The sequence below is a fragment of the Triturus cristatus genome, chromosome 2_1 (genome assembly GCF_964204655.1).
Source record: "Triturus cristatus chromosome 2_1, aTriCri1.1, whole genome shotgun sequence".
NCBI classification, from domain to species: domain Eukaryota; kingdom Metazoa; phylum Chordata; class Amphibia; order Caudata; family Salamandridae; genus Triturus; species Triturus cristatus.
The window spans coordinates 449338035-449363839 of NC_140581.1; the positions used below are offsets into that span (position 1 = coordinate 449338035).

The window sequence follows — 25805 nt, forward strand, 5'->3', positions numbered from 1 at the left end:
GATAGCAGGGACACAGCACTCTGTCCCTTCCATGACCCTGGCAGGTCTTTTAGTATCTACAGCAAATCCAGCCAGTGCAGCAATGCCTACCAATTTATTTGTGGCCACAGCATCTACCATGCTCATGGATAACAGGGTCAGCATGCAGCCCAGTCTTATGCTTCTCCAGCTGCCTATCACCCAAATCTCTTTAGCATGCCCTTGCCGGCACAAAGCCGCCCTGTTGGAGGCAGGATGTGGCAAATGATCTCTTCAGACAAGTGGGTCCTGCAAACTGTGCCGTGGGGTTACTCCCTAGAATTTTTGAATTGATGCACCATTCAGTATCCCAGAACGGCTGATGGAGGACCACCTATCCTTGTTGAAGGAGGAAGTGCAAGCTCTTTTGGCCAAAGGAACTATAGAGGGGCACCTTCTGCCCTCCCAATGCATTTCTATGAATTTACAAATCCAAAATGTTCGCCTTGGCAGTGGCCTTCTCTGTCCATTGCTCCGGAGACTGGATGGTGACATTGGAACTCCAGGCCCACTTCCTTTCCTGCACATCCCCATCCTGCAGGCCCACAAGTGCTACCTATGGCTCATGGTGAGCCAGTAATATTTTTAGTGCACTGTTCTCCTCGGGGCCTTACCAGCACCCCTTGATGTTCACGAAAGTGATGTTAGTTGCTGCACACCTTCATGGGTCAGAGGTCCCAGTCTTTCCCTGCCTGCATATTGGGGGCAACAGTAACCCAGGCAGTTATCCCCCACCTCCTGACTTTGGCAAACATCCTAACATCAATTGGGTTTACTCTAAACATACCAATGTCAAACCTTACTGCTTTGCATACACTCCCCTTCATCAATTCTGTACATGGAACAATTTCATGCCTATCTCCCAGAGTAGAGAGTCCTGGACATTCTGGCTCTGATCCAAATGTTTTAACTTCTGTCCTGGATATCAGTGAGGATGATTCCGAAGCTGCTGGGATTGATCAAGTATACCAGTTGGCATATACTGGCTCTGTAGTGGGATCTGATGTCTTAGTGGGCATAGCACTTGGCAGATCTTTCCGATCTAGTCCAGTTTTTGGAGGGAACTGCAAAAGATCTATAGTGTTGGCTGCTGGACTTCAATTGCGTCAGCTGCAGACTTCTCTCTTTACCCCGCTCAGAGCTCACAGCGGTGGCCGATGCATCCCTTCTGGGTTGTGGAGGCTATCTGGTAGAGGTGGAGATCAGAGTTGTCTGGTCTTCGGCAGAAGCCTAGCTTCATATGAGCCTTCTGGAGTTGAGAAACATCCTCATGGCATTGAAAGCCTTCCTGCCATCAATCTAAGGAAAGCTGGAGCAGGTGCTCACGAATAACACTTGTTTAGACAGCCAGTCTGCCTGGAAGGGCACTTCGCCTGCTGAGCCTTTCAATATTTTTGGTTTGAACAAGGTCACAGACCCACCTCCTGGAAGTTACTACTTTGGTAGCTATTCAAAAGGTGAGGGTCTGTGGTTCGAATCCCTATCAGTGGAACAAGTTACTTACCATTTGATAATTAATTTCCTGGTGCAGAATCTAAGCACAGATTGCGCACTAACCCCCTGCCTCCCTGTTCTGTGAACTGGGCCCTTTCATCTTTTCAGGTTCCAACTTCGAGATATGCCCACTGGTCAAAATTGATTTTATTTTGACTTTTCGTCAGATGAATCAGAAAGCAACTGAAAGCGCACATTGGTTGTGCCTGTATAGGCCCGCACATGGTACAAAACTGTGTCAAAGTAAAACCTTCAGCACCACTTGCCAGTGTGCAGGGATACATCTGTTGAATTTTCATATCCAGTCTGATGCCTGGGGGAATATTCAATAGGTGAGGAATCTGTTGTTAGAGCCTCTGCCAGAAAGAGCACTACTAAAGGTAGGTAACGTGTTCATTCCACACGTCTACCTTCACTGTTCAGGGCCTCTGCTGTGAATAAGTTTCTCAAGAAGTTGACTAATATGTACCCCCTGACTCCATTTGGTATGCCCCAGTGGCACCTAAATCTTGTTCAAACCTTTTTGATGAGGTCTCCTTTTAGGCCCCTTCTCAGTTTTCATAGTTAGGTTGGCAAGATGGGTCAGTGATGTGCAAGCCCTGTGTTTCTGCCTGTCTTTCATGACCTTTTTCCCCTGACAAAGTGTTGTGAATTAGAGCTGCTTTTCTTCCTAAGGTAACTACTGCCTTTCAAATAAACATCAATGTAAAGCAGTCCTGTTTGGTTGCACATCTAGATTAATGAGCACCGCATCACCATTTGGTGCGAGAGGAGCTCCACTAAAATGACAAAACATTATATCGAACACCAACACATGGAAGATGACTTTAGATGGGCTGTGCTGGAAAAGGTTTCTAACACTCCACATCACCAGAGACTATCTAAAATAGATCTTGGATGGGTCTATCCTTTGAAAACCCGTATTTCACGACTTGAGCGACATTCTGTGGACACAGATAAGACTACCTCCCCACATCACTTCACTGCGTGACCAGCTATCCCTTGGATCTAGCACATGCTGAGGTAGGACCATCATACCAGTGGGTTAATTTCAGATTTTAATCATGTAGACCCCATTTTTATATTAAGACCACTCCCCCCAGAGAATGACAAATGTAGCGGGTATGAATACTGCGTGTGGTTCTTTCGTTGGGTTCGCAAGAGGTAGCTTCCTCTGTGGTTCCAATTTCTTATGTATCTGCAAGGGTGACATCAATGTATTTGATGTGTGACATCTCTCTCTCTCTCTCTCTCTCTGTCTCTCCCTCCTCTTCATCGAAGAAGAACATTATCCACTGTATCTTCAATTTATTTCACGTGCCACTTCTAATTGTCCCAGTGCAAGAGCAACAGGATGTCAATGGTATATATGCCTAGAATAACAAACTGTATCACATACCATCAACATTGATGAGAACTCCCACACAGAATGGTGGTGTTAGTGCTCAAATCTCATCAGACAAAGCCTCTCAGTTTCAGGGACCTTTTGACAATCCAAGAACTGCTGTGGAACATTGGGATTAGTGTTGTGAGATTGGCAGCTAAGGCATTAAGGCTGATCAATTCAATTGTACACCAGATGTTGCACTTTGAAAGTGTATAAAATATTGGGACATCGACTTCAGAAAAAATCGATAAAGATGCTTACTGTAGCCAGAAGAATTAATTGGTGCTACGTGCCACTGTACAGCATTATGTCAGTGGATCATCTTTACCACCTTAAAGTTTCAGAGTATGATTTAACTTATTAGGGTTTCTCTGCATCTAATTAATTCTGTGTAAATAGTTTTCTTGTATGACAGATTCTTAAGGGAAATAAAATGGCACACATGTTCTTTATAGTCAGATTTCTTTGTAATGTGTCTTCTTTAAAAATACTTTAAAATAGGTATTTGTTATTTATTTTTTTTAAGAGAATTATCTTGATAAAATACTCAAGAATTCTGCACATAAGTTGAAATATTCTCATGGTTATACATTTAATGAAGATGGAATGATGGAGACCTAGGATTCAGTAAATAACATATGTTCGAGGCATATGAGCTGCAGATTGTACACTATGCATAGATCGCCATCTGGTGTTGGGCTCGGATGTCTGCATGATTTTGTCTTCGAAGAAGTTTTGCAGTTACAAGACCTGTGACTCCTCATTCGGTGGACAATGCGCATGGGCATCGGCTCCATCATTAGATTGTTTTTTTCCACCATCGGGTGCGGATGTGACTTGCTGCGCTCCGGGTCGGTGTCGTTTGCTAACCCCCTTTCGATGCGCAATCACACTTAATCAATGGTATTGTCTCAATCGCGTAACTTTGACGCACCCTCAACAACTTTCGAATAACTTCAACGCCTGTGTACTTCGACGCGGACCGCTTGGCCTACCCACGCTAGTAGAGATGGACGTCGATGGAACGGACTCCCTTTAAGAAATGTCCACAGTGTGGTGCTAAATTTCCACACTTGGACCTCCATCCTGTTTGCAATCGGTGCCTCTCTCCATAAAATCGAGAGGACGATTGTGAGGCATGTCTCTCCTTCAAGACCAAGAAGACCATCCGGGATCGTCAAGCTCGATGCCACGAGATATCCCAAGACACAGGTTCCATTCCGGACATCTTCCATCCAGGTCCTGATAGCCTTCCAGAGCCAGAACAGGAAGAACAGGTCCTGGACTCCGAAGCAGACATCTCCGATGCCGAAGGTGACATCACCCTGGCTCAAAGGGACGTGAGTACCGAAACCCCTGCCCCACCCAAGCCCATACCATACCAACGGCTCCGGTGACACCTTCGGGCTCAGGTCCACACCGTACGAAAACTTCAAGTGCCCCGCCTCCGGGCCCGCACCGAAGGACAAAGAAAGGCCTTCTGGCTTGAGCCAACCACCCAGTACCGGAAAGCCATCTTCGGCACCGAAAGCTGTCGTCCGAGTTGCCACGCCCTCCACCGGGAAAACATTCGGCAACGAAATAGGCAAAAGATCCCTTGGCACCGAAACAGCCGGATAAAACCTCGGCCCCGAAGCACACAGAGAAAGACCTCAGCACCGGAAACTTCAGAGCCAAGAACATTAACCCCTTCTATGCCCATGACGAGATAGTCTAGTCATGGAGCGCGGTTGCGCTGTGCCCATGACGAGACTATCTCGTCATGGACCCCGCCCGCTAATGAAAGGCCCGGCACTGGAGGGGGAAAGGGCGGGGCACTCAAGGGGTTAAAGGACAAAACTCCTATAAATAAGCCTCCTAAACAAGCGCCTCCGGAGCCGAAACAACCTGCACCGAAGGCCTCGGATCCAGGGAAACCTTCTGTACTGGGCACTGTCCAAAAACATCAAAAAACTGTTTCCAAGGAGAAATATAAGACGCCGAAGAAACCTATCTATCCAGAAGAGCTTTTCTTTCCTGATCCAAGACAAACCACCATCTTTATTCACCCAAAGACTGGTCAAATAGTCACCAAACTACCTACAGAGAGGAAACCAGAACATTTGCCACTTGCTTCAGTTCCTCCCAAAAAATTACACATAGCTACTAATACCTCACCACCACCAGTTAACCCTAATTTACTCATTTCGCTAGCACACTCTCCACAACCAGAGGATAGTAATGATTCACATGGGGATGGGCAAGAAGATGAAGATGTAGTACCTTTAGACTCTGAAGATCCTGATGATCCACCACAGGATCCAGAGCCATGGCATGATTATAACACTGATCCTGATCTAACCAAGGATTTCTACCCCTCAAAACCATCTCCGCCAGATGACAATGTGGGTTTTGCCCAGCTCATCAATAGGGCCGCCACATACCATAAGGTCAAACTACATTCAGATCCTGTAGAAGAGGATTTTCTAATGATACTTTTGACCAACCACAAAAATCTACTCCTGTCTTGCCCATGTAGCAAGGCCTTCTTAGACACGCTCCTGAGGTGTTCAAAGACCCGGTTAGAGCTAGGTTTCTTAACCCCAGAGTAGATAAAAAATACAAAGCAGCTCTCACTGACCCTACATACATCAAGGGCCAACTTCCCTTAGATTCGCTGGTTGTAGCCAATGCACGCAAGAGGGCAAACTCTCAGGGGTCAGGTGACACACCACCTCCTGATAAAGAATCTAAAATATTAGACGCTTCAGGAAACGTATGGCGTCTCAAGCTGCAAACTCATGGAGAATAGCAAACACACAAGCCCTTCTAGCAAGATACGATAGGGCCCACTATGATGAGCTGGAAAAGCTCATGCAACATCTACCTCAGGAATATAAGGACAAAGATAGTGACCTTATACAGAAAGGCAAACTAATAACAAATACATCCATCAAATGCACGCTTGACGCAGCAGACACCGTGTCCCGTGCAATAAACACTAGTGTTTTGCTACGCAGACACGCCTGGCTCAGGGTATCTGGATTTAAACAGGAGGTACAAAATACCATCCTTAATCACCCCTTTGGACCGAGAGTACCTATTTGGCCCTGAAGTAGATGCATCTTTGGAAAAGATTAGAAAAGACATGGAGACCGCAAAGTCTATGGGAGCCTTACAGTTACCATCTGCAAGAGGTTCCTTTCATCGCTCTTTCTATAGAGCAGGTTCCAAAAAAAATACGTCTAAACACTTGTCCTCATTCTATAAAAGCCCCAACCAGAGCTCCTTTTCCAGGGGATACAATAGAGGAGGTTACAGAGGGAACAACAACAAGGGTAGAGGCAGGGGTAACAACACCCGCAACTTAACATAACAGCAACTCCCCTAATAACAAACAGTGACTTCCCTGCGCTTCCCCCCGATAATCCCACTCCTGTCGGGGGACGACTCTCACAGTTGCTGCCTGTCTGGAATTCCATCACAACAGACAAGTGGGTAAGACAGATTATCCAGTATGGTTATTACCTGGAACTCACCACTACGCCTCCCAACATTCCTCCAAAACAGCATCCAATGTCATCAGAACACCTAACGCTCCTCAAACGAGGTCTTAGCAATGTACAAAAACATGCAATAGAGCCGTTTCCTCTGCCTCATCAGGGCACAGGGGTCTATTCCCTCTATTTTCTAATCCCAAACAAGGACGGCTCTCTCAGGCCAATACTGGACCTCAGACCGCTCAACTTTTACATTCAATCAGACCACTGCAACATGGTCACTTTACAACAAGTGCTTCCACTACTACAGCAAGGCGACTTTCTCTCCACTCTAGATCTAAAGGATGCCTACTTCCACATTCCCATTCACCCAGCTCACAGGAAATATCTCAGGTTTGTGGTGGATGGTCACCACTGCCAATTCAAGGTTCTCCCATTTGAAGTTACCACAGCGCCCAGAGCTTTCACCAAGTGCCTCGCAGTGGTTGCAGCCCATCTGAGAAGACAGCAAATTCATGTCTTCCCTTATCTAGACGATTGGCTCATAAAAGCAAGCTCCCACAACAGCTGTGTTCAACACACACTCTGTACAATACAATTGCTTCACAGTCTGGGATTCACAATAAATCTAGGCAAATCCCATCTTCAACCTTTCACCACACAACAATTTCTAGGAGCTACCGTAAATACTTCCACAGCCCTTGCATATCCCAATCCAGTCAGGATAAGTGCTATACAAACACTAGTTCAAAGATATCAGCCACAACACTCACAACCAGCAAGAGTGTTCATGCAACTAATAGGAATGATGGCCTCCTGTATCTTCCTCGTCCCTCATGCAAGACTGCAAATGCGTCCATTACAAGAGTGTCTAGCACGTCAGTGGAACCAGGCTCAAGGTCAGCTAACAGATCTGGTGTTGGTGGACGACCGCACCCATCGCTCTTTGCAGTGGTGGACCACAAAAAACCTTTCCAAAGGGCGGTTGTTCCTCGAGCCAGTCCCACAGATAGTGGTAACAGATGCATCGCTCACCGGCTGGGGAGCACATCTTCTAACCCAGACCGTTCAAGGGATATGGACCCCCCAACAAAAACAATTCCACATCAACTACCTGGAATTGTTAGCAATCTCTCTAGCATTGAAGTCTTTTCAACTACAACTGCTAGGGAAAGCTGTCCTAATCCGTACAGACAACATGACAGCGATGTATTACAAAAGCAAGGGGGGGGGACACTCTCTCCAGTTATCCAACCTGGCGCAGAGCATTTGGAGATGGGCCATTACAAGGAAGATATACCTCCTGGCAGAACACGTGCCAGGGGTACACAATCAGGTTGCGGATCTGCTCAGCCGTCAAACACAACAGATCCACGAATAGAAACTTCATCCTCAAGTTCTTTTTCCATTCTTTCTCTCGTGGGGACACCCAGAAATAGATCTGTTTGCCACACACCAACATGCCCAAGCTTAGCATCCAGGTATCCACACCCATTGTCCAAAGGCAATGCGCTATGGATTAATTGGTCAGGCAAATTTGCTCACGCCTTTCCGCCTCTCCCACTCATTCCATTACTAGTGAGGAAACTCCAACAACATTCCCTCACAATGATCCTAGTTGCTCCAACATGGGCAAGGCAACCATGGTTCACAACTCTGCTGGAATTATCAGTAGTACCACATCAAAAACCTCACCTCTCACCCAAGCTTCTTACTCAGAACCATGGAGAGATAAGACACCCAGATCCCAATCAGCTCAACCTTGCGATCTGACTCCTGAAATCCTAGAGTTCGGCTACCTTAATCTCCCGCCCGACTGTATGAACATTATCAAAGAAGCTAGACGCTCTTCCGCAAGGGCATGCTATGCGGCAAAATGGAAGAGGTTTGTCATTTATTGCTCACACAACAAAATCAACACACTAGATGCTTCTATTCAAAACATCATCTTGCTTCTACAGCAATGCAACCTAGCGTATACATCCATAAGGTTACATCTAGCTGCCATAGCAGCCTGCCTACAAAACAGACATTTGTCTTTATTTAGAGTTCCTGTTATCAAAGCTTTTATGGAAGAGCTTAAGAATAATTCCCGCATGAGCTCCTTCCTCTCTGGTGTGGAATCTCAATGTAGTCCTCACCAGATTAATGGGTCCTCCCTTTGAACCTCTCCACAAATGTGAACTACAGTTCCTCACTTGAAAAGTAGCTTTTTTAGTCTCTATCACATCCCTCAGAAGACTGAGTGAACTCCAGGCATTAACCATACAAGAACCATTTTTACAGATCCATCATAACAAAGTGGTTCTTAGAACAAACCCAAAAATTGTACCCAAGGTAGTATCTGCCTTTTATCTGAACCAGTCTGTTGAACTACCAGTATTCTTCCCTCAACCAGACTCAGTGGCAGAAAGAGCTCTACACACCCTAGATGTTAAAAGCCATACTTTACTACGTTGAAAGAACAAAATCCTTTAGGAAATCCAATCAACTTTTTGTAGCTTTCTCCTCACCTCATAAGGGCAATCTTATATCCAAAACAGGAATTGCAAGGTGGATTGTAAAATGCATCATTCCCCCTAGAGCTCATTCTACGCGCAAACAAGGGGCTGCTATGGCATTCTTAGGGAACATTCCCCTCTGACATGTGTAAGGCAGCAACTTGGGCCACACCACACACCTTCACAAAACACTATTGTGTAGACGTGGAGGCAAAACAACAAGCTAGTGTGAGCCAGGCTGTATTAAAAACACTATTTCAAACTACTGCAACAGATACAGATAGCCACCGCTAAGGAGGATACTGCTGTATAGTCTAAGCATAGTGTACAATCTGCAGCTCATATGCCTCGAACGTAAAATGCTACTTACCAGTATGCATCTGTTCTTGGCATGTAGAGCTGCAGAGTTGTACACGCCCACCTCTATCTGTTCCAGTATTATCTTATTTAGATACATCACGCATAGTCATCTTTCTACTTCTTATTACTCCATCCCTAACCCTAAGTGGCAAAAACAATCTAATGATGGAGCCGATGCCCATGCGCGTTGTCCACTGAAGGAGGAGTCACCGGTCTCGTGACTGCAACACTGCTTTGAAGAAAACATGCAGACATCCGAGCCCAACACCAGATGGCTATCTATGCATAGTGTACAACTCTGCAGCTCTACATGCCAAGAACAGTTGCATACTGTTAAGTAGCATTTTCCTTCTACATCCACCCAGGATAGATCATGAAGGGACTAGCGCAATTTCCGTTTGTCTCTCTGAACATCTTAGTGTATTTAACGTCCAGATTCAGTGTGACTTCTTTTTATAGCATTTTAAATAAAAACCGGTTGAAGCAGGTAAGTAGTTTAGTGAACTTGCTGCATTTTAGCGCAGAATTTGCTAATGTCATTGATGGCTCATGGTGCTATCTCTAAAAATTAACATTTCTCTTGGTATTCTGGCTGTTTCATGAAATACCTACTTTTTTTCCAAATATAACTTTGAGAGATTTAATCAAATGTTTGAGTTGTTTTATTGGAACACAAAATCATATTTTCCAAATAGAAACAATTATATGAAAATGAAGGGGAATCTACCGCAAGCTTTCAAAAACTGTAGAACATTGGGCAGCCTCTACTGCTACAGCAGCAATAATAAGAAAATTAAGATCCAGTTATCCAAATCAGCCTCTAGCTGCCACATTCTATGAATGTTGAAGATAGATTAAATCAGGAAGGAAGCAAAGTTGTTTTTTATGCGGTCTGAGCGAATGGATTTATGGAGCAGGTATAGAGAGAAGGTGGAAATCGAACTGGGTTGTCTGTACTGGTATAAATTAGAGAAAGTATTTGCACATTAAGGTATGAATAGATCTTTAGATTATTGCATCAGGTATATAAACCATGTGAAAAAGAATTATATCAATCCAATCTCTGAAACAACGTTAGTTATCCCAGATTGAGTAGGTAATTTGCTAATAACATATTAATAGAATTACCTGATTTGGCAGCAGCCAGTACCTAGTAGATTATCTGCCTTTAGAAGGTCAAGGAAGGAACAACATTGACAAACTCCTCAGGGTATTTGGGATGTTAGCTATTTGCAGACAATTTAAGATGATACAACACACATTTATATGAGTTTGTTTTATTGGCATAATGTACAGAAATAATGAAGAGATTGCAATAAAGGTATACATAAAATTGAAAGCAAGATATTTTTCTGGAAGATATACATGAAATAAGTCTTGCCTGTTTAATGTTCTATTTTTAGACAAAGGTGATCATGTATACATTTCTGTATAGTTGATGTATAGCACCAATAAGACTGAAAAATTTAGAGAAGGATAAAAAATGTGTTTACAGGAGATTGTACGGTGATGTTGGACTTGATTATTTTATGAAACTGCAAAAAACACTGGTCATGCTTGGTATAAGTCAAAAAGACCATTAAGCCTACCACAAGACTCAATTTGACACTGGACTTGTTGTCGTAATGCTGCACATCCCTGTTGCTACTACATCTCCTTTATGTTCACCAACTGGAACACTAATTACTTGTTGGCTAAAAACAGCTACATTATTATAGGAACAACCCCATGCTAGTATAGTCTGTGATAATAGACTTGTAAGGCATTTTTCATTTCTCACCAGCTTTGATGGTGAGTGGGACCATAGGGGTAGATGGGGATTTCAGTAAGCATTCGTGTGAAATTAGCCTAACAGTTCTATTTCTTTGTAGGATGTTTGGGCAACTGAGTGAAATCTTGAGTGTGTTTTTTAGTAGGAAACAAATATTGTATAAAATGTAATGTTTTGTTTTTAATTTTAGGATCCTAACCAGTTGATTCGTGCAAGTGCATTAAGAGTTTTGTCAAGCATCCGTGTGCCAATTATTGTTCCTATTATGATGCTGGCTATTAAAGAAGCATCTTCAGACCTGTCACCATATGTTAGAAAAACCGCCTCGCATGCAATTCAGAAATTATATAGGTAAGAAGTCACTTACATGTATGAAATGTAGGAAATAATTTATTTTCTGCACATATAATGTGAATTGAGTGCAGTCACAATTACCAAATTGTTTGTCTTTATTTTGGGATTCACTTTTCTGCTGGTTGTTAATTTTGCTAAGAAAACAATTTTGTTTTGACCTTCTAGAGAGGTTTTGTTTAGGAACTACTGCAGGAAGTCCTGTGTTCTGGGCTAAATGTATTCAACTTATTCAACATAGACGCACATTGATGTCGGTGGATCTTCAATGTACTGTTTTAAATTCATTTGGTTAAAAAATAGCTTGTTTGAAATAACAATTGTCTTTCAAGTATTGTCTTTTAAAACTCTTGGTAGTGATCATTCATTTTTCTTATATTGGGATTAAAGATTGTAAATTCTATGTCAGGACCGGATGCGAGGATTATGCTGATCTCTCTGTGCTTTATTAAACCGCACCTTTTTTAAACACCACTTCTTCAATCTTCCACATAAAGCAAAGAAAAAACTTGCAGTCCCAGGAGTCCCTGGGAATTACATCGCAACACAACCATTGAGAGTCCAACATTAGTTTCTCTTCATGGCAGTTCAGGATCCACATGAGGGCGTAACAGACTTCTCTCTGATCCCCCTCGTTCTTCGCTGCTCGCTGCCCCTGTTAAATGCCTCTATAATTACTTTTCTTGTGGGGCTTTGCGAGTGTGTTTATGTGCAGCCATGAATGTATTTTCTATTGAGTTTTGTGTATACAGCTATTAGGAGCACTCTCTGTTGTTTTCTGTAGATCGGGAGAGCGTCGCCTGCTCCCTCACAATCGTTCTTTGGTGCTGCGGTGACGGTCCTCCGCCTGCTAGGTGGCGCTGTACTCCGGCGGTTTCTTGGCTCTTCTGACGCGCAAATCCTGTCAGTTTCAACTGACTGGACCGAGCGGGCTTAGCGAGCTGAAACCGCTGCGAGCCATGCCTGGTAGACTAACGCCCCTTCAAAGGGGTGTGTATATGTATATGGGATTGTTTCAGTAACCACGAGGGTCAATACGGGAACACATGGTCCCCAGTCTCATTTTGTTTTTTCTCTAATTAAGAATAGCACCAAGGGAGCAGTGTTCCCGGGGTTAATACCCCGATTGTGCCGCTCAGCCCACGCAAAGTATAACTGGAACTCAGTTGCGCAATATTAGCCTGTGGCTGCCACAAACTCTTCCCTTGTGTGAGGGTGCGTTATATATAAGGCATTGACTGGGGGATTAATACTTACCTATTCACCTTCCCTGGGATATAAACTACAAATAATTATGGAAGCCTCAGAAGAGGGTTATGAGGGCCTCTTAGACAATCTCCCGTGGGATGACGGCTTCTGCGGTGCAGTAGGTGCCTCCATGTTCTTTGCAGTAGATGAAGCCATAGCCCCAATGGAGGATGGTCTGGCCCAGTTAATGGCACATGAGTGCACAAAAAGATGCCAGCCATCTCCTAGCACGCCTAACCTTACTCTTGTCCCACCAGACCCAGTTAACACTGACACTACACCAGCGAACGCCCTAGAGAGGAAGGGGTGGATGTGGAAGCTTTTGAGCACCTAAGACAAGCCTTTATGGCTACTGTACCACCCTCAGAGCCAGATCCCCAGGCAATGGACCTCCCACCTCCCCCACTCCCCTCAGACTTACAGGAAGACGACTCCTCGGATGACCAGACCTTGGTGTCCGTCCCCCACACATACTGAGGTACCGGTTAAGGCCACTCAATCTTATATGCAGGACCCTGACCAGATTTTACACCCTGGTCGGCAGAGTGGGTCCCATGTGACAAGGTGGCACAAAATGTGGCCAACCGACTGCGTAACCCACTTGAGAAAGAAGCACGCAGCTGCCTCACGGCAGAATGCCCCAGAACTTCAAGTGCTGCAAACGCCCGATATTGATCCAAAGATGGCCACTTTTCTGGCAAAGTTGATCGGTCCTGGCGGGCTTGCCAAGATAAGCTTCTGGATACGGTGGGGCCCCTGACTAAGATCCTTGACATGGCATAGGACGCCAAGTCTTAGGGCGCCTTGATTTCCCCGGAAGCTCTCTCGGGCTGGGCGCCCAGGGGAGTTATGTTTTTGGGGTAATGCCAACTGTGCACTGTCTACGGAGCGCAGACGGTCACTACTTGGCAAGGTGGATCTGAAGCTTGGAGACCTGCCCGCCTTAGAGGCAGGGGCAGTGGCCCAGGGAGGACTGTTTGGGAAACCCTTTATCAAAGAACTTGGCAAATTCGTTAATACGTTTTCCTCCCTGGATAAGGCCCAGACCTCTATAAAAAAGGTTTTCTCCCCATGGGTTTTCCAAGGGGCTGGCCGTGGCACGGGCTGCTTTGCCGGCCGGGGTACCCCCTAACCCTACTCCAGAGGGCAATGCTCCAGGCGTGGTAGCAGTTACCAGGACCAAATGCGCTTTGCAAACTTCTACCCTACCAGAGGACAGCGCTTCCAAGGAAGAGGCCAGAAGGGGCAATCCGCCAACCATAATGCCAATGAGTGTGTAACCTTTTTCCGAGCTTCAAGTGGGGGGGATGATTAACTTATTTCGCCAGAGAATGGCGCAAATTAATGTCAGACGCAAGGATTCCAGATAGAATTTTATGGAACTCCACACCAGAGGGCCAGACACGGAAATACAGGACTTACTATCCAAACACCCAATTCAGTGCACCGCCATTCATCCCAGAGGGTTTGTCAGCAATATTTTTCTAGTGGACAAAGCAGACGCGGGTCGACGTCTTGTGATAAATCTAAAGGAATTCAACTAAGGGCTGGTATATCGCCATTTCAAGTGGAGGGAAACGACCTCCTTTGAGATGTCTTCATTTGGTTCGCCCGCCTCGATCTCAAAGATGCATATCTGGTGGTACCCATTTTTGCGACACATCGGTAGTTCCTGTGGCTTCAGCAGGCATTCAAATTTACGAGTCTTCCCTTCAGGTTATCCTCGGCTCCCTGGTGTTTCAGCAAGGTTCTCAAACCCGTGGTAGAACATCTTCTAGCGCAATGCGTCCACCTTATAGTTTATCTGGACGACATGCTGATCATGGCACAGTCCCCCACTCAACTGTCGTGCCACCTGCAGACCGCAGTGGACCTCTTAGAGAGCTTGGGGTTTGTAATAAACAAAAAAATCCTTTCTGGTCCCGTACCAATCAGCAACCTTCTTGGGGTTTACAATGAACTCCGTAACTTCCACCCTCAGTCTACCGTCTCGGAAAATAACAAAAATAAGACATGTACTACAACTCATGTTGGCCAAGCCTCACACTTCACTGCGGCTGATTGCTCGCCTCGTAGGCCTCCTATCTTCTATCCAGGCCATATTTCCAGGGCCCTTTCACTTTTTAGTCCTGCAACGACTCAAGGCAACCCATCTCAGGGAGGGTCTCACTTATTCCCAGATGGTAGAGCTCACGGACGAGGGGAGGGACGAGATTTCATGGTGGCTCTCCCACATGGACGCATGGAATATGTTAAGTGTGAGTCCAGCCACTCGCCTGAAAACCAGGTCCGTCTGCAGGAACGATGCTTGATCCACAACCCTTCCTGAACACCTCTCAGTGCGGCTGACCAAAATAAAGGCCCTGGCTGGTTCCCAAAGAATGTACGGGGTTTGGGAGGAGAGACAAAGGAGAAAAGAGACTGCTGCGTTTTGCGCTTCACCAAGAAGTCAGTGTACGGTCTGGACCAGCCAGGTTCTGTAAAGTTGACAAGGCAAACCACCTATGTGTATCCTAAAACATACAAAGAATATATGCATATATAAGCATAGAAAACCCTCACTACCTAGCGTTAAAAGCAATACTACACGATAATATTTTTACATTCAAATGACATTTTCTTGGTGTTGGGTTACTTCACATAAGTTGTCTTTCATAAACATTAAAGGCATGGAACTTTAGTTTTTTCTACAAACATAAACAAGGATTGTATTAGACCTCGTATTCTGTTTTATGCAAATTCACTTTAGAATATTTGTTATCTCCAAAACATTATAATCTCACCTTATTGTGCGTCACAATGTCTCTTCAAAAAACAACCACATAACACCTTGCTCAACTGTGCTTAAGGTCCCCAAACTCTGGGAAAGTCAATATTCAAATAAAGTCTGACGTGCTTTTAAATGCTTCCAATAGGGTCCAATAGCACCCAATATGATATGCGTCAAAATATAAAACAATTCTTATTCCCCAAGATATCGTTGACCACACGCTGCCAAATACGCGTACACCAAACTGTTGGTGTTTGAAAAGTTCCTGGAATACTGATTACTTTTTGCTGCTCAAAGCGTAAACAAGTGCCTGCAAAAAACATCAGCATCATAATAATTTTTGCTATTTCGAACAAACAAATCGAGTGACAAATTACCCAAAGATCTATGATTTTAAAACACATAAGCGTTTTGAGTTCTTTCTGACACGGCAAATAAACCAAATGAATTAGCGTGACAAGAACACTTAGCTCTTTCACACGATGTCCGATTTGTCCTGCATGCGTGATCTGGCTTTCTGAAAGGTCCTGCACTCCATCTGAGCCGGCTCGAAGACGGAGAACTTTTCCTGAAGACGTGGTCACGTCATGTTGACATGGCGAGACTCTAATCCTTGATGATGCTCTCCTTAACGACGCAGAGAGAAATCCTTCTTTGACAAGAAAACAGAAAGCCAAGCAACGAGTGACAGAGACCCTGGGCTATTTATGGCCAGGATCTTGGGCGTCGCCGGGCGTGTGCTCTTTTTCACACCTGCCAAGAGCAGCCCTCATTTTAATACAGTTGTCCGGGCGTGTGCTCATGTTCTCAACTGCCAAGAGCCCTCATTTTAATACAGGTGTCACTGCTTTCTAAAACACAACAAGCATTGATACATGCACTTCACAAGCATTGCAAAGGATTCCTATATACAATATGCATTGGCCAATGCAAATAGAAAACAGAAACCTAACAAAGGACACAGGTTTAAATTAAGGCAATTTTTGTTGGAGTATTGCAATATGATTACGTTTTCCACCATACGGGCGTTTGCAAATAACGCAGGACAAACAATGATTTGTGTGACAAGAATTCTTGACAGAATGGAAGAGCAATCTTCGGTTTCGCCCCGGACCTTGTCATAGAATCGGATGCCAGCAGATGCGGTTGGGACGCTCAATGGGGCGATTTTTCCACAGGCGGATCATGGTCTCCTCAGGAACAATCGTTACACATGAACTGTTTGGAGCTTTTAGCGGGTTCTTTTGCGGTTCGATGTTGGACGAGAGACAGAGTGCAGTCTTGCGTGTTACTCGAGATGGACAATGTGTTGCCCGTCAGATACATCAACCATCTAGGGGTATGCGCTCCAAAGTACTCTCAGATCTCGCGACCGGGTTGTGGCAATATTGCCTAGAGCATCAGATTTCCGTGACAACCGAATACCTTCCTGGTCAGGAAAACCAGGTGGGGGACTGACACTCCCGCCACCTCAGAGGCTCCAGCTTGTGTAAGTTGGACCCGGAAGAGTTTACGAGCCTATATGTGAGATGGGGTTTGTTCTCGATGGACCTTTTTACATCCCGCCTGGACCATCAGCTGCCCCGGTTCTTCAGCTGGAGACCGGACCCACTGGCGGCCGCAACGGATGCCGTTCTGCACGATTAGGCTCAGGGACAGGGATATGTCTTCCCTCCCTTCGCCATGATTACCCGGACAATGGCTCAAATCATGCGCCAGCAGGCAGAGGTGGTTTTGATCACCCCGATTTGGAAATCTCAAGTGTGGGTTCTGGTTCTACTGGAACTTTCCTGGGATTCTCCAATTCAACTTCCCTGGTTTCCTCATCTCCTTCTCAATCTGGACAGGGCTCCTCACTAGTTAGTCCTTGACGACGCCCTCACCCTGATTGCGTGGCAGATTACAGGAGGCGATGGTCGTTCCCAGGACTTTCGAGCTCGGCTCAGAACCTCCTTGACAAGGCCTGGGCAGACATCACAGTCAAGAGATACAAGTCAGCGTGGACCAGATGGACACGTTGGTGTCTGCGACGGGGTTTCGATCCCTTTGGCGTCGATGTAGTCCAGACATCCAACTTCTTGGCGGAGCTAGCAATGGAAGGACTGGCCTATCGATCCATACATTTCTTCCTCTCCGCAATATCTGCTGGACATAATCTGGTCAACTGAGTCTCGGTGGGGGAGCAAGTTCTTGTGTGTAGGCTTCTTTGAGGAATCAGGCTCTCTGCCGCCATCACCAAGGTATTCGGCTCTTTGAGATGTTAACAGAGTTCTAAACATCTTTCTTAGCAAACAAATAGATTCTTATCGCGTGAGGAGTTGTCTGCCAAATTGGCAATGTAAATGTGTTTAATCTCCTGCAGGAGAGCCTCTGACATTCAACCTTGGATATAACTGGCAGAATTTACTCGCACTCAGAGGTATCTTTCAAAGTAGCTAGAAGCACCAAAACTGATACGAGGAATATAAAATACCCAGCCTTCCCTGACTCCCCAAAACTCTGTGTAGTCTGTCGTGTAGTTCCTATATTACCCATGCAGGATCTGCGCGTTTGAATAAAATAAACTGTAGGACTGGTGGCAGACTAACTCTGAGCACCCCCACCGGATATGTTAGCCTGCTTTGTGTTTGCTAGCTCACAATGCCACTACAGTCTCCTTATTGGGGAGAGAATAGTTTCTGGCAACCTCAGAACATGACAACCCTGATCCCTCCGGATCGTGGAAACAATATAATACTTTTCACTCAGTCACTCGTGCTCACTTACTTCGTCTCAGAGTGTTACACAGAAGAAACAGTCGGGCGTGTTTACAATAAGTATTTATTGCAGTTCTTCTAGTGTAAAATATATGTGCTGCGACAACCATTAGGGAGTAGAAAAGATATATGATCAGCAGTACAGTGAATATAAACGGATGGTACAGTTCTACCATTTTGCAATAGTCATGAACAAATACATGGATATAACATGCATGATAAAAGTGCGCATACTCCTTCGATGCCTATCTAGATGTACCTAAGTGTATCTAGCATGTGAGTAGGTGTTAAGCCAAGAATCCCTCTAGGATTTAGTCAAATCCCATTACCTGAAGTATGAGCATGAAGGAGCCCTGCTTAGTCTCGAGTTGGACACCCCGCAAGGGAGGTTTAGACCGCTGTCAGCTGGAGCGTCTGCATGCAGGAGCCTCAGCATCTCTGGTCAGTGTGTCGGCCTGGAAGTCTGTTCCCTCTAGCTTACACGAGCAAGAGGTGCTGTATTTATACAGAAAGTATCCAAGGTTCCTTTGTATTAGCCCTTGTTGGGTATGAGGATGACATATGGGATGAACCTTGTACATAAATATTATTCAGGTGGATTATAGCCCCTGCCTGGTTTCCAAGAACCCTTATGAATATTCATTCATACTGTGTCAGTCTAAAGATGAAGTCATAGAAAACTATTGTTCGGGGAAACCCTCCTTCTATGCCTAGGACTAGAACTAGGTAAAAGGTTCAATCCTAAAAAGGCTTGTTATTGTGTAATGTAGGGGAGGTAATGTAGATGAAAGGGTATGCTGTGACCCAGGCCTATATTAGGGTACCTATATGAAACATAACACCCACTCCTCTTCCGAATAGTCAACAATAATAAAATGCTAGAAAACCATACATTTATACTAGGTAGCAGCACATAAAATTATCACTAAGCCACTTAAAAACATTTTAAAATATTACAATTTCTTTTAAAAATAGTAATAAAGAGGAAAAACGTTTTCTGAAAATTAGTTCTTTGGAATTGTTCCTTAAGTCACAGTCCTAAATGAGTTTGTTCATATAATCCTAACTACAAGCTTTTTAGAAGACCATGCTTTTCTAGCGAAAGTGTCAATTATTATTTTTTTTAAAGTTTTTATTTTTTCAACAACATAGTATCGGTATACAACAAGCATCTTTACACTGATTACATTCTCTCCCCCCTGGGTGTAGCCGGAATTTTGCCTCCAGAAAGTGTCAATTTTAAGAAATGTTCCAATTTTAGTTGAGTTTGAAACGAAAAGGAAAATCTGAATTCTTTCCCAGCACACGAAGAGCCAGATTTAGATTGTGTCCAGGCTGGGAGACGCAACATTGTTGCTACTTGCTGTCGCAGGGGAAGGACCTTGTAACACCTCGCAGAGTATGTCAATGGAGCATAGATAAAATTCAGTACTGCCAATTGCTGGTGAAGAGGCAGCCGGTGCTGTAGTCGATACCTGGGTGCTAGTGGTGAAGCGGAAGCTCACCCCAGTTGTTAAAGGCACCTGCGGGTTCTCGAGGAATGCAGTCATCAGGATAGGAATATGCCGGGGACATTGCCGAGCATGGGACCTCCAGGGTTCCAGCCTCGCGTTTAAGTCCGCAGGCGTGTCGATCGCTAGTGTCAGACAGAGGTCCAACACGGATTCGACACCACAAAACAAGTATCGAAGCACAGGTAAGATGCAGTCTATCCAGACAGGTCTAAACGATAGGAACGTAGAGGTGCTTAGTTCCCATAGGCGAGGCGTGCCCAGATGTTGTACCATGCGTTCACAGTATTTCCGTTCCAGGAGAGCTTTTGCAATCTCGTTGGTGATTGGGCCGTCCATTGCGTAGCAGATAGATGGCAATCGGGATTCCCACTATTGATAGCAGGATCAGAGGTAGACCTCCGAAAACGCTTCTAAATACGGAGTGTATGAAGTTAAGAAAACCTGACCCTATGGTCTTAAGTAGGTGTACAATAACACGCGTATCATACATATTAAAGATACAACCCACCATTTATGCGAAATGAATGGGGCAGTTTGTACGTATAAGTGCCTTTAAATCCGTCTAGCTTCTTGCGATTTGAAGATTAAAGGTCTTTCGAGTGGAGGTTAAGGGTACGGTTTGTTAAAGCATGGCTTTCAGGCTGCTCAAAGTATCAAACTGTATAAAAGAAACATTCAACGAAGGCCATAGCGGCGCCTCCCTGACAGTACTTGTTGGGGGAAATAATACTTGCATACAGCAAGTATCCCTGGAGTTCACGGTGACCGGATAGGCAATGCCCGTTAGCATACCACAGCAACCTTGATCGTTCAGCATCAAGTAACTCCCATTCGAGAGCAGCTCGAATACTGGTTTAATCACAGCAGCTGGACTCCCTTTCATGTGGCAGGACAAGTTTGCTACCGACCTATTACAAACGCCGTCCAATGAAATGTCCTGGCACATGAGAGAACCGCTCAAAGCGTTCTTGCAGTTTTTACCACTTAGAAACACTTCCCGATCCCCACTCAGGCATCAAAATCTATATGGTAATTCCCAGGATTCCTTAATGTATTCCTTACCCATTTTTTCATATATGCCTGCCTACCTCTGCTCAAGGCAGTAATGAAACTGAAAAGTAGTGACCTGTAGAGTTATATTGCCATGGATTAGCCATTCAGTAGAAGGTGATTCCGCCACTGTAAATGGTAGTCTATCCAGTTGTTCAATATACAGCATTGTATATTTAGCTCCCCTTTGTGCCATTTCATCATGTTTATCTGTTAGATTATATTCAGAAAACAGAGACATAGTGTTGATAAAACGCTAAGGTACATAGCCTGCACGCAAAAAATGCAGCGTCCAGCTTAATAACATAATAGAATGTAACTGAGGTTGCCTGTGTTGTAATATGACCAAATCTTGTTCTAGTATGTCTGTCGCAGAAGACACAATGTTACCAATAGAATATATCCTGGAGGTCAAAGTAGTTAACCCATTATCTACTACAGCTAGTGATTTTTCTAGATTATACGGTCTATCTCCCGTATTCTCTCTGCGGCCTCTTGTTGGAATATTTTCCAGATTTCACTGTAGTCGGCATAGATGCCGGCATATATGAAACGTTTTTGACGATGTTTCCTGGGACCTTGTTGAAAATCCCTAAGATCCATGTCTTGTGAGAGTAAGGATACGTGTTGTTTCACTTCTGTGAGTGTTGAGGTTTCTAGCCAATCAAGGCACAACTTCCAAACACTGTAGGATGTCTCTACCCCTGGATGTTCTCTTTGTACATAGCGTGGGTCTGGCCTGTGGATACTAAACCCTTCGGTAATACCCAAGAATCTTTTATGACATCTGTTCGTGTCTAAGGGCCAAATCAACTATTGTTTCCAATTGGTGTCTGTTCTATTGTACTGTATTATGTCATCTACTGTTGCCCCTTCCTCTGACGTCGAATTCTGCCACCTCTCCAACTGTGATGGTGTTGGAAACCGAGGTGCTCATATACTTGTTCTTGGCTTGCCCAGTGTCATTGCACAGTGTCATTCAGAAATATAATCTGCTTTGGAATGAGGCATGCTCTAAGTGCTTCTGTTCCATGGACTTGCCAGTCCCTAGAACCCCAGACTGGTTTTAAGTCTATTGTGTCCTTCCATGGGTCAAAACCCTGTTCAGACAGTTGGGCAATAAAGGAAGGATAGTAAATCTGTTTGGTGTTAGTCAGCATAATTTTCAGTGCCGATGTCGGTGTAACCTTATAATAAAATGAGGTCGGGTCAGTGGTGTTAAACCCTGAAAAATATGAAAATGTCTGTGTAAATGTCCACGAACTACTTTTTGGTGGTGTAGGGCAATGTTCCCAGTGATGGTATTCAAAAACATTTATAGGTGTTATTGATTAGTGTAAAAAATTATGATCATAATGTTGATAACAGTACAATGTGTCCTATTCTGAAGAACCTTCTAACATTTCAGTATTAGAAAATGCAGCAGTTTGTTATAAATCAGACTACATTTTATTGACAATTTAGGTGTCCCAATCGTCAGAAAATTTACTGGAGTTAATAATATCACTTAATGAAATTTTAAATGCGTGAGATATTTTTAAAAGCTCGGTTGGGCCGAATATGTTGAAATCAACCCTATCCCATACTATACCATCCGGTATAGGAACTGCTGTTATGTTCACTGATGACAAGTCTCTTTGTTCACGATGTGATGATTGATGTGGCTTTAAAATCAACTTGACCTTTTGGGCTGTAGAGCTTTGCTAGCGGTATCTTCCATTAATAAACATGCTAAAAGTTATAACTAAGCCTAGCCTGAAAAGAAAAAAGAGTAACCCAATAATTACCCAGAGTTCTACCCAAGACGATGCTAAGTATGTCTTTTTGAAAAAGTGAAGAAAGTTCATGATTTTTTGCTTGTATGTTTGTTGGGCTGGCAAAGTTTCTGGTACACTTGGACCCAAAGAAAACATATCAGAGTTCATGAAGTAGCCAGAAGCAGTCCGATCAATTGTTGGAATTGCATCGGGGTTAGTTGAGATCTAATTTTGCTCTTGTCGAGGCATGTTGATGTAGACGCCTGTATTAGGTCTAATTGCAACTTGTGAATTATTTTGACTTTGGTTTTGAAGTTGTACTTGGCGTTCAAGGGGAACGAGTTCCATAGCATTGTTGCATAGTCCTTCATTCCTCACGGGAGGCTCTTCAAACGTGATGAGTCTTTCTGTTTGAACTTCTTGGATTGTGGCAAAAGGAGGGCGTCTGCTACTGTGGAGTCCACGAGGCCTACTGTTTAGTATAGGCCACATAGTGTGGTTTGATTAGGTCAATTGAGACAAATCTTTTCTCCTTTTTCCCGGCAAGAAGCGGCAAAAGTACAGTTCTTGTTCCTTGAATTGCTAGGATAGGTACAGGTTTTCTGTAGGATGGTCCAAATTCTTTTTTGTCCGCAGTTTTCTCTCTGACCAGATCCCCAACTTTTGGGATCCAGACAGGTCTTGTCGTGACTGCCTTGACTTCCCCAGTGGCGGTCTGTTTTTTGTGGATGTTACTTTGTTGTGTCCTGGATTCATTAAGATCCTGTAAAACAGCCAAACGATCAACAATATCAAATGGTTTTTCAACCGCCACTGTGCCTTCACAATCAAGATCAGGTACCCACATTCTCGTCCCAAATAGGGCCTCATATGGAGTGACACCCCCTAGAGAACTGCTTGGCTGATTGTTGAGTGCTCTCTTAACCCCATATAAATGTTTGACCCAACTACCGCCCTTGCCTAATACCCTGGCTGTTAAAGACTGCTTTAAGTCGCGGTTTTTCCTCTCCACAACCGAATTTCCCTCAGGATGGTACAGAGAGGAGTACCGCAATGCTACGCCCATACTTTCCATGGCCTCTTTGTAAGCCCGAGAGCTAAACACTGGGCCACGATCCAAATGTAACGTGCCAACTACGTATGTTCCTATAAAGACTCGCAAATCTTTTAGAAAAGTTTGAGCGTCAGCCTAGCGCTGAGGCCAAACCCATAGGAATCTGGAGCAAGAATCCACTGCCATCAAGATATACTTGTAAGCCCCATCAGATTGTAAAGGGCCGCAGGGGTCCAGATGAACACAAGCGAGAGGTTTGTCAGATTTTAATAATGGTGTCTGCACCAGGCGTGTTAATGTGGAACCTTTCATTTGTTGACAGATGTCACATTTCAAGACATATTCTTTAGTTTGTTTCGGTAGAGCTGGCCACCAATAACGCTGTTCCAACAAGGAAATAGGCGCATTAACGCATGTGTGTGCAGAGCCCAAACCCTCGTGTGCTGCAACAATCAAACCTTGTCTACTATCCATATTTGGTATTACTGTATCCTCCACTCCAGGAATCTGAGCATATGGAATGTTGCTTGCATCTAATTTGTAGGTGTACTTGCGTGGAAATATTTTAGGTACTGCTGAGAAGCAGACAATCGCGCCAACCGGAAATTCGGATCAATCCCACAGATAGACGCAGCAACACACACTAGTCCATGGAGATTGGCCCCATTAAAGCATACATGGCCGGAGGTGTGTGCGCATTCCCGAAACACCTTAAAGTCAGATGTCACATGAAGTTAGGAACATACAGCCAATCAGGACACCGCACACATAGTACACACAGTGATCATGCACCTCTCGTGCTGGACATCTAGACACATTACACACTGGCCCCCATTGTGTCCACGCAAGAACGAGGCCCAACTGCAGTTTTTATCAGGAGCCTTATTGATGACTCCAAAGACAAGGCCCTCATTCTTTTCCAAAAAAGGATTGACTGAGATACTATGATATCCAAAGAAATGTACAAAACCTTGCTCAGATGGATTGTACTTCGAGACGGTCCTGAGACCCACTTCTATAACTGAACTCTCGGCCGAAGCGTTTAATTAAACCAACTGTTCCTGTTTTGCCAAACGCCTCTTGTCTTTAGGATTTTCAAAGTAAAATCATATAAGAGCAACATTTGGCATGTCGTGTGGTGGGCTGGTAGTGAAAAAGGATATTTGGTGTACAACGATTTGAACAAGGTTGGGATAAAGGTGTGGAAATGGTAGACAGTCAAGTGTGGTGAGGAACTGTGCATTGGGAGGCTAAATGATGAGGCTGCAGAAGCAAGCAACAAGTAGAGGAGTGATTATTTAAGGGGCATTATAAAAACAGCAATTCTATGTGTGAAAGTAGATGGGTGGGTGCAACCTGTTGAGTGGTGGCTCGGAGAAGAAGTAGGGCATCAGTTAGTGCTCTGTAACCACTTTTAACTACATGTTTGCATGCCATAATTCAGGATATCCAGTGTCTCAGACTCTAACTTGATGCAGTACATGCCGCTGCCTTAAGCTTGATCCAGCTAAGATCAAGTCTCTACTGATATCAGGATTTTTGTTTTGATAAACTGTCATTTAATTCCAGTTGGTAATGTATGCACTTTAGTTAAGTCTGTGGTCCTGCATAATCCAAACTGTCAGTTCTGTTATGGCGGTCCGTTTATATTGCTAGCTACTCCTCTTCAGAAGGAGTCAGTCCTGGAAGTATTATATTATTGTCCCTGTTCTTCACAGTTTAGATTGGTTAACTTTCAAATTGCAATTTAAGATTGCTTGTTATAATTTTAAGTCTATCTATTTTGTGTCATTTACTTTTCTAGTGGGAAAAGTATACATTGCGAAATTCAGAACTCATGCCTAAAATGAACTATTAATTTAACATGCAACTTTTAAACTGTTAGGAGACACTGTTATTAAATGACTCATTATAGAGGGGCAGACCAGCTGTCAGAGTGGCGAGGAAGTCTCTATCTGCCCTTTATTTTTTTTTAATGTATTTTTTATGGAGTTTTTTATAATGCAAACTTGACCCGAAGGTATCGGTATCAGAGCGCTTTATATAGCACCAGTTGCGTTACATGTGGGGCACATTCATTTTTGTTCGGCACAGGGAGATTAAGTGATTTGCCTAGAACCACAGGATGTTCATTGTCATTGTCATTGCCGAGCCTCGAACCTGGTTCCCCAGATTCGAGGTCGACTGCCCTAGCCGTTAGGCCAACTCGTCTCGCCCTTTTCTAATGGGGATGTTTACCCTGACTTGATAAACGTCATTCAAGTCAGGATGCAACTCCAGGTTGCTCAATACTCA

The 25805-nt window shown here is 44.3% G+C and overlaps 1 protein-coding gene across 2 annotated transcripts in view; it reads left to right on the forward strand.

Moving 5' to 3' along the window:
- The window catches only part of AP3B1 (adaptor related protein complex 3 subunit beta 1), a 1836520-nt gene that overhangs the window by 352773 nt on the left and 1457942 nt on the right, over positions 1-25805 (forward strand). For both annotated transcript variants that reach the window (XM_085632261.1, XM_085632260.1), the window contains exon 5: positions 11201-11361. In XM_085632261.1, the coding sequence (XP_085488387.1) occupies positions 11201-11361 (161 nt within the window). The remainder of the gene's footprint in view (positions 1-11200; positions 11362-25805) is intronic.